Source organism: Haliotis cracherodii, unplaced genomic scaffold, assembly GCF_022045235.1.
Source record: "Haliotis cracherodii isolate W230 unplaced genomic scaffold, xgHalCrac1.p SCAF_13, whole genome shotgun sequence".
Taxonomy (NCBI): domain Eukaryota; kingdom Metazoa; phylum Mollusca; class Gastropoda; order Lepetellida; family Haliotidae; genus Haliotis; species Haliotis cracherodii.
Window position 1 is genome coordinate 5,415,996 of NW_027266268.1, and position 16,282 is coordinate 5,432,277.

Consider the following 16,282-nt stretch of genomic DNA (forward strand, 5'->3'; position numbering starts at 1 on the left):
AAGACCAAAACCGTACGTAACCGGCTGGTTTAATGCCAATCCATGGATAATCATGGATTTCCTCCGCAATTGTTAATTACACCTATGTCATAAAATAGTAAAAGTACAACTAATATGAACGTTGTAATAGGCTTTTAATTTACTATTTTCGTAACAAATATTACAGTGTATTAAAGTACATTACAGTAGATTACAACAAGACCACGTCAGGTCAAGTGAAGATCAGCAACGTGATCTACATATTGAATATCAGTGAGGATCTGGTTGATGAGTTTGTTCTTTAAGGCACACAGTCTGAACTCAATGACTCTATACCTTCTCTAGCGGGATTGAGCTCGTGGTGGGTTTCAAACTGCTACATCAATACCTCAATCAGAGACTGTTCTCTCTGCTCAGATTGGTTGGTTGGTTTGTTGTTTAACGTCGCACTCAGCAATATTCCAGCTGTATGACCGCGGTCCCGAAATAATCGAGTCTGGATCAGACAATCCAGTGATTAATATCATGAGCATCGATCAACGCAGTTGGGATCGATGACATGCATAAACCAAGTCAGCGAGCCTGACCACCCGATCCCGTTAGTAGCCTCTTACGACCAGCATAGTCGCCTTTTACGGCAAGCATGGGTTGCTGATGCCCGGATCTTCACGGTTCCCTCTGCTCAGAAGGCACACAATGTCATATATGTTTAAATGTGTTTTCTGGGCAGATCTATTCATATGGTGATGTTACTGTTGGTTCGGTGGCAAGAGGTTCCAAAATGGTTCCAGTGGTCTTTGGTTCACGGTCCTTAGATCCATGCCGTTGTCACATAGTTCATGATGTTGATAACCTTCCGATCGTAAGGACTGTAGGCGACAGAATCAGCCCATACTTCATCCACCTTGTCTAGAGGCACGAATGGTAGTGCCGCAACTCTTCGCATTATCTTCTTTGTGTCAGGGTCGTTAGAGTAGTCGGCTGCAAGTCCTTCCTTCTTCACACGGCGCCAAATACACTGTGTGTAATGAAACAAATATTCGCGAGTGCTTGGAGTTGGTAGACATTAATTATGCAAGGAGACGCAATCCTTTGTGCAATTAATTTGGGTCTAAGATCTGTTATGTAGAGTCTAACTAACGGAATCTATTGTTAATTAATAAATGACCTGACGGACGTTTAATCAATAGTCAGATGTATAATGAAAATACAAACAATGAACCAACACTTACTTAAAGTTATTACCTGGAACTATATCTTACTTATCCTGTAACCTTTTAATTACTTCTCTCTTTTTACAATTCACAGTCAGTTCTCTGACTACCTTCTCGCCATCGGTCCGAACCTCGTCTTGTATGATTTTCGTGGTATCGGGCCGATGCCAACTTGCAAGGGAGCACAATACAACATCCGACTCTGATGTCCAGCGAATTTTGTTTCCACTTCACCGTCAGGCAAACCCAGCTTAGTGCAGACATCATTTGAGGTTCAGAAGGCAAGGCTGGAAGAGAATACACTATTCACATTGAGTGCAGGATATCTGGTCAGCTCTGATTGTTTTGCAATGGTCAACAATTTTTTTCGGCGCTTGCGTTACTTCCGCCAGGAGTTTCGACTAGTGCCCCGTCACATAGTGCTTCTAATAATAACTAAAGCTGCATCGAAAGTGAAGTTCTGAAAATTAAGAGTGAGTGAGTGAGTTGAGTTTAACGCCGCTTTTAACGGTATTCCAGTTATATCACGGCGTGTCAGCTTAATGTGGGAGGAAAGCCCGAAGTGATGCAGGTCTCAGAAGTTGAAAACCACAACAACGTGCATGGTGCTGACTAACCTAGAAACATAATCGGGGCGAACCGGGATTCGAACCCACAATCATAGGTTTCTGGCATGCCCAAGGGACACAACCACAACTCTGCACAGCAGATTGGGACCACCCGTGCCACCCCCCCTTACCCCCGAAAATGAAGAAATTCTATTTTTTAGAATATACTGTCAGACTACTGCATCGCAATTTATGAATGGACCACAGCAAATTAGTGATGACACCAGGTGTTCGCGAAAAGGGTACAATTTGCACAAAAAGTAAGTATTTATAGCCTGCCGCTGCTCATCAGTACTCTTGCCGTGCGACGTCGGCCTGTTAACAAACCAGACGATCAAGTGATCAGTGTACCAGAACATCCAGTGACACGAAAGTGCATTTACTGATTTTGTTGAATCTAATAAAAACGCTATGTTTATCTTGAATTACGTCTGCGGGTTACAAGTCCAAGCACGTTTCTCCACCAAGATCGGGGTGACCAAAGTGAAGCGATCGTTTAATGCATCGTCTCCTAATCCAACTCATTGACAAACGATAGCTGGAATATTGCTGAGTGCGGCGTTAAACAACAAACCAGCCAACCAACCAACAGTGACAAGAGTCGCGAGATACATCTGTGCTCTGCAAAATCAATTTGTGGGAAAGGCCATCTAGCGCATCTAGCTCCAGAGCATACACTCTCCACTATGCAGCATTGGATACATCACTGCTGTTTGTGTTTGGCGCTCATCGTTCTCGTAGCAACAGGTAGGATGTTTTATATTACATAACTAGATACTACAACAGGTTACTGTATGCAGACATAGACATTGTTCTGTCAACAGGTTACATGCCGGTTTCAACCAGCGTTCATAACAGTACAGACGACCTTGTAACCCCCACGGCATGTAACCCTGCACTACTGGAAAAGGTCTATTGCCTTACCATTACTTTATGTGTTTTAATCGCCCGAATATGGGTTCTTTGATATAGGAGACAAGGACCTTAAGTCAGACAGATATACAGTGTTAAAGCCTTGCTGAGCTTCCATGGTCATGCTGGATGTTCAAGCCATATGTTAGATATTACGGTGAATGTGATGAATATTAAATGGATATCAGGGGACATTATTTACGTAAGTTTGTGTGTTTGGTTGAAACATGGCACATGTTATACTAAGATACAGACAATAAATATTTCATAATGATTCCTCCGGGGTAATGCTATTATCGATTAGTTGTGACTGGTGGACTGATTTGTTGTATTTCAGGCTATCTGCGGGAATAACATTGGTGGTCCAAATTCAGTCTGTGAACATTCCCTCTTACTGGTGCAATTGACCTAATGTGGTTTTGTAAATATGAACAATGAAAAATGTGTAAACTCACTCCGGATTTAAACAGGACCGTTTTCCATGTGGCTGCCAGTGTGTCTGTAACACTGAAACACTGTCCCACTGAAGCGCCAACAATTTCAAGGAATCAGCAAGGCCTGAATGCTGCAAAGGATATCGACACAGCATATAATTTTTGTCCAGATCAATACGTTGCCAGGAAACGTACACTCAACCATAATAATATACGGCAATTATGTCATACAAAACCCTACTGCAATGAATGTCTACATAACAACTGGAATTAGGTAATTTGCTGACTGTGGTTTGTGGAGAGAAATGGGGAAGCTTGTTATTGGAAATGATAGGACTAAGTATATAACAATGGTAAGATTAAAACTGATGCCCATGAAGTACCATTACAGTGTAAATATGATTATGAAAAACTGTATATGTCTGTTGGTTCATTCATTTGACACTGCTTGATGTGGGAACTGAAGTCAAAGGATATTTTTCTTTCAGGACGATGTGAAGTCACATATCCACAGATGTTCAAGAGAGGACATAAATCGTGTTGTAGCTTAATACAGAGAAATCGATATTTCAGAATAAACTAGTCCGACATTACTGGAAACATTTTTATTGTGGAATGCCCGATAGCCACCTTGTCGATAAATACAAATACAAATACAAATACAAATATAAATATAAATACAAATACAAATACCGAAGATTATCAATGAACATTTACATATGCAGCTAACAGTGAAGAAAACAACTTTGTCTAAGGCCCTGAGAATAAGTATTGAGGCAGGGAGTATGATGTATTTACAAGACTTTATGAATCGTTAGTTCAGCCCATGTTTCCATGTGAGTCAGCTATGTGGGGTACAAATGTCATAGAGATTGCAGAATGTTTTCTGGATGTTTCTGGTTTACATCTAAATCGCTACCAGATGTGCACTGAAAGTCCAACTAATGCTAAATCTGTATGTGGAGATTTATTATCAGTTCTTAACAAGTATAACCTACGAAACAACCTTTCTACATATGTAAGATGTGGTGTATTTCCTACAAAGAGAAACCGGAAGCAACTGGTTAATAAAACCATTCATGAATATGAAGAAAATATGTGGCGCAGAAAAGTTTCTGTCAATACAGGTCTTTCACGCTTCATGCTAATACACACAAAGCTTACTCACCACATACTATGGCAACTAGCATATCTGTACCCAGAACAGAGGTCAAGTTTAAAATTTTGTGTCCGAGTTTCATCACGAAACAAAACTTCCAGGGACTGTTTATTGTGTAACAAGCATGCCTTTGATTATGATAATCACATCATATTGCATTGTGAAGCTCTACTGCAGGAAAGAAATGAACTGTTTTCAACTTTTATTGATCTGCTTGATGTTGAAACCTTTGTCCAGTTGGAATTACAAGATGATCATGAAGAAGATATGTTGTCATCTTTCTTTGGTGCTGATACTCACTTCTCCCAATGTATTGATATAGTTACATGGGAATCTGTTATACTGTTATTTTCTGCTTATGTACTTACACTAAAGCCTTACCTTGATTATGTCATCTGATCTAACCTTTTGTACTGTGTGAATGGCATAACACCGGTGCTACTGTCTTGTATTGTATCTATGTACAGGTAATATGAGTTTGTGTGAATACGTTTGATTAATTATGTATTATCTTCGGAATAACTTCTGGAGGAAATAAAGAAAAAGGCATTGGCATCACGGTGATCTCCCTTGCATCAAAACTCAATAGCGATGTAGATTTTACGGACACTTTTGTGCTCTGGATTGACAAAGCAGAAATGTGCTATTGTTGATGATCAGCTGTGGTTTCAATAACTTTGGATACATGGTAATGCATAAGGAACTTATCGGATCATTAAACAAGACTGAGTTCCAGGGTATTTCCTTAAATGCTTTTTGCCAGGGTACAAGACATTACCCAGGTTCAGATCTGGTTCACTCTCATTAGCTATTGAAACATGACGATATACAAGACCTGCAAGTCCCATCTCATTGACTGGCAGATTTATGACGATTTTGGTCGGTTGGTTTGTTGTTTGATACCGCACTCAGCAATATTCCAGCTATATGACGGCGGTCTGGAAATAATCGAGTCTGGACCAGACAAGCCAGTGATTGATATCATGAGCATCCATCCACGCAATTGGGATCAATGACATGCTTCAGTCTCCATGGGTATGACTTATTTCAGCATCTTTGTATTCCTTCAAACTTAATTTAAATGTACACTGTAGTGATATTTAGCAGCAGCTGGTAGATAGTTTGTATGATATGTTTAGACAACTTTATTCAGCACATAGTCTACAATGAGTGAGTGAGTGAGGTTTTACGCCGCTTTTAGCAATATTCCAGCAATATCACGGCGGGTGACACCAGAAATGGGCTTCACACATTGTACCCATGTCTGGAATCGAACCCGGGTCTTCGCCGTGACGAGCGAACGCTTTAACCACTAGGCTACCCGACCGCCCTCACAGTCTACAAAGATGTATGGATTACATTATAGCTATGTTTTATTATCGTACACTATATCATGAATGTGAGACCCGTGAGGATCCGGGATATAATAGGTCTTCAGCAACCCATGCTTGCCGTAAAAGGCGACTGTGCTTGTTGTAAGAGGCGACTGACGGGATCGAGTGGCCAGGCTCGCTTACTTGGTTGACGAATGTCATCGTATCCCAACTGCGTGGATCGATGCTCATGATGTCAATCACTGGATTGTCTGGTCCAGACCGCGGTCGTATAGCTGGAATATTGCTGAGTGCGGCGTTGAAATGTTGCATTGATGGCTGTTGGAGTTTGCCCTAGACATATTTGATTAACAGAGATGCACCTTGTCACTTTGATAACTGCAGACACATGCTGCCTGGTTGTCCAATTGGTTCAAATGCAAGAGTGTACTGTCAAGGGTGTACTGACAAAGGTGTACTGTACATCCTTTTCAGCCACAAATCTTATTAACGAGGCTTGCACACTTGATATACATGGAAAGGAATTACACACAGAAAACTCTGTATGCACACATCTATTAAGGGGAAGCATGCACTGCATATACCTATAAACAGGATAAGATCAACATATTATACTTCCCCTTGTTGATAAGAAAGCATGACAGTTTCTTGCAGTGTGAGGGTCGTCTAAGGCGCCGCGATTCGCTGTGCAGAGTTGCGTCCCTTGGGCACGCCAGAAACCTATGATTGTGGGTTCGAATCCCGGTTCGCCCCGATTATGTTTCTAGGTTTGTCAGCACCATACCCGTGCTCGTGGGTTTCACCGATGTGGTAGGCGTCTGAGACCTGCATCACTTCGGGCTTTCCACCCACATTAAGCTGACACGCCGTGATATAACTGGAATGCTGTTAAAAGCGGCGTCAAACCAAACTTACTCACTCACTGGCTCTTGCGGTGTTAGAGGTAAGGTTAAATTAGTCACAGATACACTTATTGATGGATGATGACATGTTGAAATGTATCCACGTCACCTTGAAGTCATGAATAATGGTGAAATATCGTGTTTTAGACCCAAAACGGATGATGTAACTTGAAAGCAAATACCTTCTTTTCAGGATACATTGGGATCAACATTCCTCATTTTTGTGGCGCCACTCTAACTCTCCTAAAAAACTTCTTAACAAGTGGGATGCATCCTCGATTGCCCAGCGTATTGCATCTTCATTCTATCATATAAATGCTAAATAACCTGGAACCATTCATTACCATGACTTCGTCTAGTAAGCTTTGTCTCGCTTATCGATAACTTGGGAAAACAATTCTTTTGTGTGATTCTAAAAGAGAGTAGGGTGGCAAATGATAGAATGGAAATAGTACTCTTGAGAATGGAAATATAGTACTCTTGAGAGATGGGCCAATTTACAGGAGTATATAAAATACTTGTAAATGAGTAGATTATCAAGACTTAACTCTTGTAGGGACGACAGAACACATTTGACGGTTGGGCCACACATGTTCCTAGAATGATTTGAACATTCATTTCAAATTTTCTTTGTCGTGTTTCATCACATTTCCAAGAGTTGAAAAACATCAATTCTAAGAATTTCCTTTGTTTTCTTTGGATTGCTTTGGACTGTGTGGTATGATACATAGCGCATGTTGTCTTAGTTAGGTATAACCAAAAATTTGAAAATTGTATTTTTGTTTGGAATTTAAGTCGTGTCTTTTGGCTTCACATTCTTGCAGTCATCTACGATGATGATGACGACGACGACAACACCTCTGAGACAAAGGCAAGGTACACCCCTCGCGCGAGCAAGCGGAGAGGTGGAAGCCGTTATCGGAATAGGCGCGTGTCCTATCGCGACGGAAGCGGAAGTGTCAGCGGGGGCGGCGGCGGCGGACTTGATGCATTATGGATGTGAGTATCAATATCTGTGTTACGTCTAGTGAGTATTGCGGAGTTTTATAATTATGGAAGGAAAACGCAAAGGAATGCATGTTGTAGACTTTCACTTCAGTGAAACCCATGAAGAAAGGTGTAGTCATGGAGGAGGAATTATGATATACGTAATTCAGTGTTCAACTTCTAAAATGTGTATGAATTAGACAACACAAATATTTGTATGTTTAAATTGTATAAAATAATTCATTCCGATTTTCGATATATTCTTAATATCGATTCGATGGAACAGGCTATATCCCGTACATTGCGGAATAGAAAAATAACTTTAAAGAAAATTTAACTTAATATGATTAAGTGATAAGTAAGATTGTTAAACTATAAATGTTGCGTTGATGGGAGTTTATGTGTTTGTTGTTTAAGCCACACTTAGCAATAGTCCAGAAATAGAATGACTGCCTCAAAATAATCGAGTCAAGACATCAAACGTCATCAGCCACGTCCACTTATTCGCCTCTGACGACAAGCATAGAATGTTAGGTACCCACTCAAACATTACATTGGTTGCTTGTTAACAACATACTAATCATTGGGCGGCGACTCATAAACATTGTTTTATCAGTAAATCATGTGTGGGCAACGCTATGAGGAGGTACTTTTGGTGTAGTCATCCTGGCGCTGCAATTCACAGAGCATGTTCCATATTAGCTACATAGCCTGTCGACACGATAGTGTCGCTCAATCATTTTATTTCCATCTTCGCCATGCGTGTGGTCTGGATACAGAGTCCATCCATGGCACGACCCAGAATATGTAGGGGGCGTCATGAAAAATTATCAATACAAAAGTCTTTGGAACAGGCCCGTATACAGTCTCAGACATATCCAGGCCAAGAAACCCGACCCTGTCCTTTTTGATAAATCCATTGAAATCATTTATAGTATTGAATTTTCTGTCCCTTTTGACACTAATGCGAGTGACAAGATACAGGAGAAACATGGCAACTATGCAGATCTCGCTTTCGAAATGTCAGGCTTGCATCCCAAGTTGTCCGACTCCCCATTATTCTCGGTGCCTTAGGTTTGGTACCTCCCAGTCTGTTGACTGACATTGGGAGAGTGCCCGGTTTTGCTACCATGAATACAACCCTTCTGACAGTCTGGGTAATGAAAAGACTGCAGTGTTGGGGAGTCTTAACATTCTCCGAAAAGTTATCGGTGGGTTTGACTAGGCAGTGCTTCCTGGGAGAAGTTCCATTCGATGTCTATGCTGCGTGTGGAGGGGACAAGGACCTTGAGCTGATGATGAGCCAAATCTGTAAATAGTAACAACAAAAACAACAACAACAATAATAATAATAAAAATAATAAAAATAATACCCCTTACTCACCTTATTTACATGGATGACCTTGAACATCTCGCCAAAGGAGAATCCACGCTAAGAAACAGATACCTTTTCTAACGACATTGGCATGTCCTTTCGGCTCGACAAATGCAACATTATGCATCTGAAACGTGGCAAGGTAGACGAGGTAGGTCTCGATCAGTTTACTTGCGTAAGTTTTTGAGGAGTTATTATACCATTTCGTGGAAGGCCAGGCCTACTTTGGATGTAGGATAGAGATACACTCAAGAAAGACCATATAAAGGAAAAACTTAGGGCAGAAAACAAAAGAAGACTTAAGAAAATCAGGAGTTCAGAACTTTATGTTCCCAATAAAGTGAAAGCCACAAATACTTAATATGCTTTACCCGTCCTTTCGTATTCTTGTGGTGTTTTTAATTGGACGAAACAATATATACTGGGTATCGACACCCTTACACGAAGAACCATTCAGACAATATATCCCAACACCCTCGCTCAGCAATTATCATGGGAGGGCGTGGTTTGCTGAACGCTGGAGGTTCTTCATGACTTTTATTGCGAACTTTTGCACACATTTATTTGTCTGATGATCCTCTTATGAAGCATTACAAGCCTCAGAATGTAAACAAGGCATTCCACAGTTGTCTTAAACGAGCCAATGATATAGGATGTTCTGTCATGGTCAATGTTGATTTCGTTGATTCTTCTGTACTGCTTGACAGAGATGAGTGTCCACCAAGCGAAGTGCCACATCAAATCGGCACAGGCTCGGTTTTGCAAGGAAAGGCTCTCTGAACGACCAATACATCGAATTTATATACAATGTGTTGAGAAGTTCAGCAACCCTTGCCTTGGATGAAAGCTGAAACTGAAAGCTTTCTGTTCGCTGCTCAGGACCAGTCACTTTCCATCCGAAACCATTAATGTGTGATTTTGCATTAAAATGAGACTGTCCAACACATTGTCAGTGACACAAACATAGTATCATGAGTGACATGATGGCATGGCTCGATTCTTTGATTACCGTCTTTGCCATGCTTGTTTTTTTTACCATCCATGATACGACCTGGAATTTGTAGAGGGCGTCATTGTAAACGACAACTATATAATTCTTTGGAATAGGCCCGTATACATCCTCAGGCATATCCAGGCCATCAAACCTGATATTGTCCTCTTTTGATAAATCCAATGAAATCATTTATGTCATTGCATTCTCTGTCCCTTTTGAGTCTAATGTGAATGAAAAGCATGGCAAATATGCGGACCTCGTTTACGAAATGTCACGCCTGCATCCCAAGTACCAAGTAGTCCGACTCCCCATTGTTCTCGATACCTTAGATTTGGTAGTTGTTGCAATAACTATTCAAGAAAAGTTTCATATGATCAGAATATAATTTTCAGATTCATGTACGTCCTTGGTGCGGTAGTAGGCGTCGCGTTGCTAGTCTTTTGCTGCTATTGCTGTTTCATCTGCTTTATTCAAGAAGACAAAAATGACAAGAAACAAGAACCTGCTAGAGGAAAAAGCCTAGCGAAAGAAATTCTTAAAACAGAAAAGGTTTGTTCCACCTCCCTTGAATCCGATTTTTTAAATAATAATTTATGTTAAGTGTGATTACCTGAGACTTTCTAACATCATATTGTAAGAACTACTTGTTTTCTTGTAAACATTTCTTTCATTTATCAAGATACAGAATATGTTCACTATTAACTACATTGCATCAGTTATCAACACACTTTTACAACATCGAATGTGCGAAAATAGAAAATATATCTCTATCAATTGCCTATAGTCTATTAGTTTGATTTTTTGTTTGCTGTCTTATGTTCCTGAAATCAGAGTTTGTTCAAACCGTTGGGACGTTGTCACTATTTTAGACGAAAATATTTGAATATAGTTGTTGACAGCAACTTCAATTTAGGTTATTGTAACTCACCGATTAAATAAAGTTACTGGGATAATCAGGGGGCACGAGTGCCGCAGTCGTCTAAGGCGCAGCGATTCGCTGTGCAGGGTTGCGTCCCTTGGGCACGCCAGAAACCTATGATCGTGGGTTCGAATCCCGGTTCGCCCCGATTATGTTTCTAGGTTTGTCAGCACCATACCCGTGCTCGTGGGTTTCACCGAAGTGGCAAACGTTTGAGACCTACATCACATTGCCTCACCCATTAAGCTGACACGCCGCAATATAACTGGAATACTGTTAAAAGCGGCGTTAAACCAAACTCACTCACTCACTACTAGAATAATCAAATGTTCAATTAATATTAAAGAGACGCGACCTTCTGACAATATAATATACATGTATAAGGTTCTATTATATCAGGGGCGGCCGGGTGGCCTAGTGGTTAAAGTGTTCGCTCGTCACGCCGAAGACCCGGGTTCGATTCCCAACAAGGGTACAATGTGTGAAGCCCATTTCTGGTGTCCCCCGCCGTGAAATTGCTGGAATATTGCTAAAAGCGGCGTAAAACCATACTCACTCTATAATATCAGCTTGGAGCATAAATTCATACTGAGAGTTATTTTGAAAAAATGTCCCCGATTCTCGTTTCTCTACGACGTTCTCTAAACGTTAACATTAATCTATTTGGTTTATCATACAAACCACCATGTAATGTCTTACCCATGGAAGAGTTTTTGAACACGTAAAGATTCCATTGATGTTTCTTGCAATGATGATACCTTTTATTAGATTTATTAAATGCCTTAAATGAGTACACCGATGATAAATGTCATTAAAACCTTTTCACTTCTTCAGGTGGTTATAATTATGAACAGCAGCACTCAGTTGACTGTATCCATTTGACTATTTCAGGTGCAGGAACGTTGATTGCGCAGCTGATCTTTAACAAAACAGCACTTACTGTTTCTGATCCTTTCGTTTGACATAACGCACTTCATAGATACACTGTCTTTTTATGACGTTCTGTCTTATGTCCTGAATTGCATTTTATACTGATGTTATATTTTCTGAACTTATGGTATGGCATTAAGCATTTTATAGAGATATTTTATTCTTACAATTTTTTCTGATCATAAGATTTGAAATGAATAATTTTACAGTGGTATTATATACGTGTTACTACTTCTGATAATCTGCTCTGACTGTAAGCATTTTATTATAATGGCGTCTTCAATGTAATGTTTCTGATATATGCTCTGATATTTATCATTTGATAGTGATATTACAGTATGAGTCATAATTATTGAGAATTGAAAAATCTTTAAAATTGTAAATATGAAAATTTCATCCCAAAAAATAAAACATATTTTAAGTGAGCACAAACCTTCTTTAATCACATCACAGTAACATCAATATTTTATCAGACCACCATTTGCTTCCAAACACAGTTTTATACGATTGGGCATACTTCCTATGAGAGAGGTTAGAGTCTCGTGGGCGAGAGAGTCCCAATATCGCACCACCTCGCGCTTAATGTCATCAACTTTTGTCAATCCCTTTTGGTTCACCGACTCCTTCATTAGTCCCCACACATTTTCTCTAGGATTTAAGTCCGGGCTGTAGCTAGGCCAGTCCAAAACGGTCACATTGTTGTCCACAAACCACTGCCGCGCATGTCTTGCGGTGTGTTTGGTGTCATTATCCTGTTGCAAAATCCAAGTATTTCCATAAAAAAACATCTGCATCAGGTGAGCTTCCAAAATGTTTGTATACCTTTCACTGGTTAAATTACCCTAAAAAACACAAATGGGCGTCGTTCCAAGTGAAGATATCCTTCCCCAAACATGAAACTTCGGACTGTACGTTGGTCTCTGGTACAATGGAACGGAATGACATTTTGTCCACATTTTAACATTGTTAGGATACACCCATACAGAGCTCTCATCTGTGAAAATAACACTGTTCCAGTCAAAGTTTTCATGCGCCAAACACCACTTTACACGACTATCCTTGTGTTCTTGTTTCAAGAGCGGAGAGGCAATTCCTTTCTTTTTTTCCCCATCCAAGTTCAATCAAATTTCTTCTTACTGTAGATTTGGATTCATTTACTGTCCCTCTATTTACCATTTCATGTTGGATATTTGGAATACTCGCCCTTCTGTTTTTAGAAGCCAAAATACCCAGTCTCACACGATCACCAAACACCAGTTTTTGAGGTCTCCCCGCTCCTTTTCTGTGCTCAATTCCTGAACCATTCTCAATATTCTTCTTAACTCTATACACTGTAGAAAGAGGAGTATCTGTGCTCTTTGCTAATGTAGCAGCATCAGTGATGCCTACATCATGGAGCTGTAGAATCAACCTTCTTTTCTCCTCTGCACTCATTTCTGACATATATCAGTATGCTCCATAATCAAGGGAGATAACTCTAATTTTGCAACTTCTAAAATTGAAGAAGAGTTGCTTCCCTTTGACCATACCTCAATTTTAAACACTTGTCAATATTGATATTTTATGTATGCTTACTTGAATATGACATTAAAATTCCCAATAATTTTGAACCAGATTATATATTCGTAGAACATTTTCTAATCATTAAATATGAATTTAAACATTTTATAGTGGTATCATACACGTGTTACACTGTTTTGACATTATGCAATTTATCGTGTTATTGGACTGAATTGTTTCTGAGAATATGTTGTGACATGAAACATTTTTATTGAGATAGTGTATACATGTTGTGATATTATGCATCAAATTGCATATTGCATTATTACCTGTTCTGATCCTTTGATCTGACAATCAGCATTTTACAGTGCTGTTCTAAACATGTTAGTGTGTCTGATATTATGCTCTGCGATTTAGCATTTAATAGTGATGTTGTATTTTATCAAGTTAACTGCACGGACATTGTGTATATTATATTGATATAGTTGTATTACTTTTATTGATTATTTGCTCAGACATTTAGCATTTACTGATGCTATACTGATTACTGTTTCTTGTTATTATGTCTGATATTATGCAGTTTACTGTGGAGTGTGTGCATAATTGACATTGTTAAAAGAATTAATCAATCCATGTGCCTAAGTATGTGCCTATTTATTGCAAAGTTTGTCAAATGTTTATATTTACTTGAGATGAGAGAGATTTGTTTATTTTGTTTGTGCAAACTTGCTGCGTGGCAATGGTAGTAAAATACCCAATGTTTTCTGTGGTAATAAATCAAAAATATTTTTTTTACAAGAAGTGACATAACTGTTAATAATTCATGTCATATTTATGTGTCAAACATTCTACTTATTTCATATTTGCAATTTATATTGTATGGTTTTGTATTCAGTTACAATGTTTCGAGATCGATCATGTGATATTACATTTTGGCTGGTCATGGGGGTGGGGGTAGCATTGATAGAAAATGTATTGTCCATAAGAAAGATTCCTGACACCACCCCCATACAACCCCACCCATACTTCCGAAAATATTAACTGATTGTCGCCATACTACGGGAAATATTGAATAAGGACTACGCAATAGAAAGTGGTTTTCTTTATATTCCAGTACTTTTTATTTGGATACAATGGCGTCTAGTTGATCTGTTGATTACTTCTTCATAATGTCTGGTACCGTTCTAGGTATGTCAATGAATACCCCCTTAGTTTGGTATCATGGACATTTATATTGTGTCATACTTTCTTATTACAGCCAACAGTGTTATGTATTTACTTCGTGCCTTCTGAATCTTAATAAACAATATGAATTTAGTTGCCATAGGGTTTTGTGTATGAGAGTTATGATATCAACTTTATATATTTCACTTACAAACACCTCGAGATAAATTCGTAGTCAACATGTACCATGTTCTTTATTCCCAGAAGATAGCACTGTCAAACAGTGATTGAAGTTCGAGGGGTACATCGTCCGTCCGGACAGCGGAAGGTCCGGGGTTCGATCCCCAGCCGCGTCATACCAAAAGACGTTAGAAGATGGTACTTGTTGTTACCCTGCCTGGCGCTCGGCATTAAGGGACTTAAACAAGGACTGATCGGCTCGGAGTCAGTTTTCTTTGTCTGAGTGTACATGTTAAACTGCGGCATAGTTTCTCATTGGGTTAGCACTAGTCTGGACTAGTACAAGCAGCCACACACACACACGTGCATGCACGTCGCTATGTAAGTGCAATAATCTTGGACGTGATGTTAAACCCCATTTCGAAGAAGGTACCGTCGTACATGTAGACTTGCTCTAATTATCCACAGAAGGAGATTGATAGTTTCGTCGTATCTTTACATACACTATCCACAAAAGGAATAGTGCTGTCGTAGGTTTACCTGTAAGAATAACCTGTAAGTCCCCAACACATCAAAGGTAAATTTATTCAAAGTCTCCAACTCATCAAAGGTAAATTTATTCAAAGTTAAAAATACATCAATGACCAATTTATTCAAAGTCTCCAATACACCAATGGTCAATTTATTAAAAATTTCCAACACATCAAAGGTCAATTTATTCGAAGTCTCCAACACATCAAGGCTAAATGTATTCAAAGTCAAAAATACATCAATGATCAATTTATTCAAAGTCTCCAATACACCAATGGTCAATTCATTCAAAGTCTCCAATTCACCTATGGTCAATTTATTCAAAGTCTCCAACACATCAAAGGTAAATGTATTCAAAGTAAAAAATACATCAATGATAAAGTTATTCAAAGTCTCCAATACACCAATGGTCAAATTTTTCAAAATTTCCAATACACCAATGGTCAATTTATTCAAAGTCTCCAATACACCAAAGGTCAATTTATTCAAAGTCTCCAATACACCAATGATCAATGTATTCAAAGTCTCCAATACATATGGGTCAATTTATTCAAATTCCCCAATACACCAATGATCAATTCATTCAAAGTGCCCAATACACCAATGATCAATTTATTCAAAGTCTCCATTACACCAATGATCAATTTATTCAAAGTCTCCTATACACCAATGATCAATTTATTCAAAGTCAGCAATACACCAATGATCAATGTATTCAAAGTCACCAATACACCAATGATCAATTTATTCAAAGTCACCAATACACCAATGATCAATGTATTCAAAGTCACCAATACACCAATGATCATTTTTTTCAAAGTCACCAATACACCAATGATCAATGTATTCAAAGTCACCAATACACCAATGATCAATTTATTCAAAGTCTCCAATACACCAAAGGTCAATTTATTCAAAGTCTCCAATACACCAATGATCAATGTATTCAAAGTCTCCAATACATATGGGTCAATTTATTCAAATTCCCCAATACACCAATGATCAATTCATTCAAAGTGCCCAATACACCAATGATCAATTTATTCAAAGTCTCCATTACACCAATGATCAATTTATTCAAAGTCTCCTATACACCAATGATCAATTTATTCAAAGTCAGCAATACACCAATGATCAATGTATTCAAAGTCACCAATACA

The 16,282-nt window shown here is 39.0% G+C and overlaps 1 protein-coding gene across 1 annotated transcript; it reads left to right on the forward strand.

The window, feature by feature from the left end:
- Window positions 1-2,472: 2,472 nt before the first annotated feature.
- LOC139458782 (uncharacterized) lies at window positions 2,473-14,564 on the forward strand. The gene is made up of 4 exons (XM_071240198.1): window positions 2,473-2,548; window positions 7,367-7,541; window positions 10,291-10,447; window positions 11,709-14,564. The coding sequence occupies exons 1-4, from the start codon at window positions 2,488-2,490 to the stop codon at window positions 11,721-11,723; spliced, it is 408 nt and encodes a 135-aa protein (XP_071096299.1). The 5' UTR covers window positions 2,473-2,487; the 3' UTR covers window positions 11,724-14,564.
- The last annotated feature ends 1,718 nt before the right edge of the window (window positions 14,565-16,282 follow it).

What these genes read in the sequence shown, in the direction of transcription:
- LOC139458782 (XM_071240198.1), top strand. Translation starts at nt 2,488, where the DNA reads ATGCAGCATTGGATACATCACTGCTGTTTGTGTTTGGCGCTCATCGTT. An exon ending in CATCGTTCTCGTAGCAACAG is followed by an intron (nt 2,549 to 7,366) that starts GTAGGATGTTTT and finishes ACATTCTTGCAG; the next exon opens with TCATCTACGATGATGATGAC. An exon ending in GGACTTGATGCATTATGGAT is followed by an intron (nt 7,542 to 10,290) that starts GTGAGTATCAAT and finishes TATAATTTTCAG; the next exon opens with ATTCATGTACGTCCTTGGTG.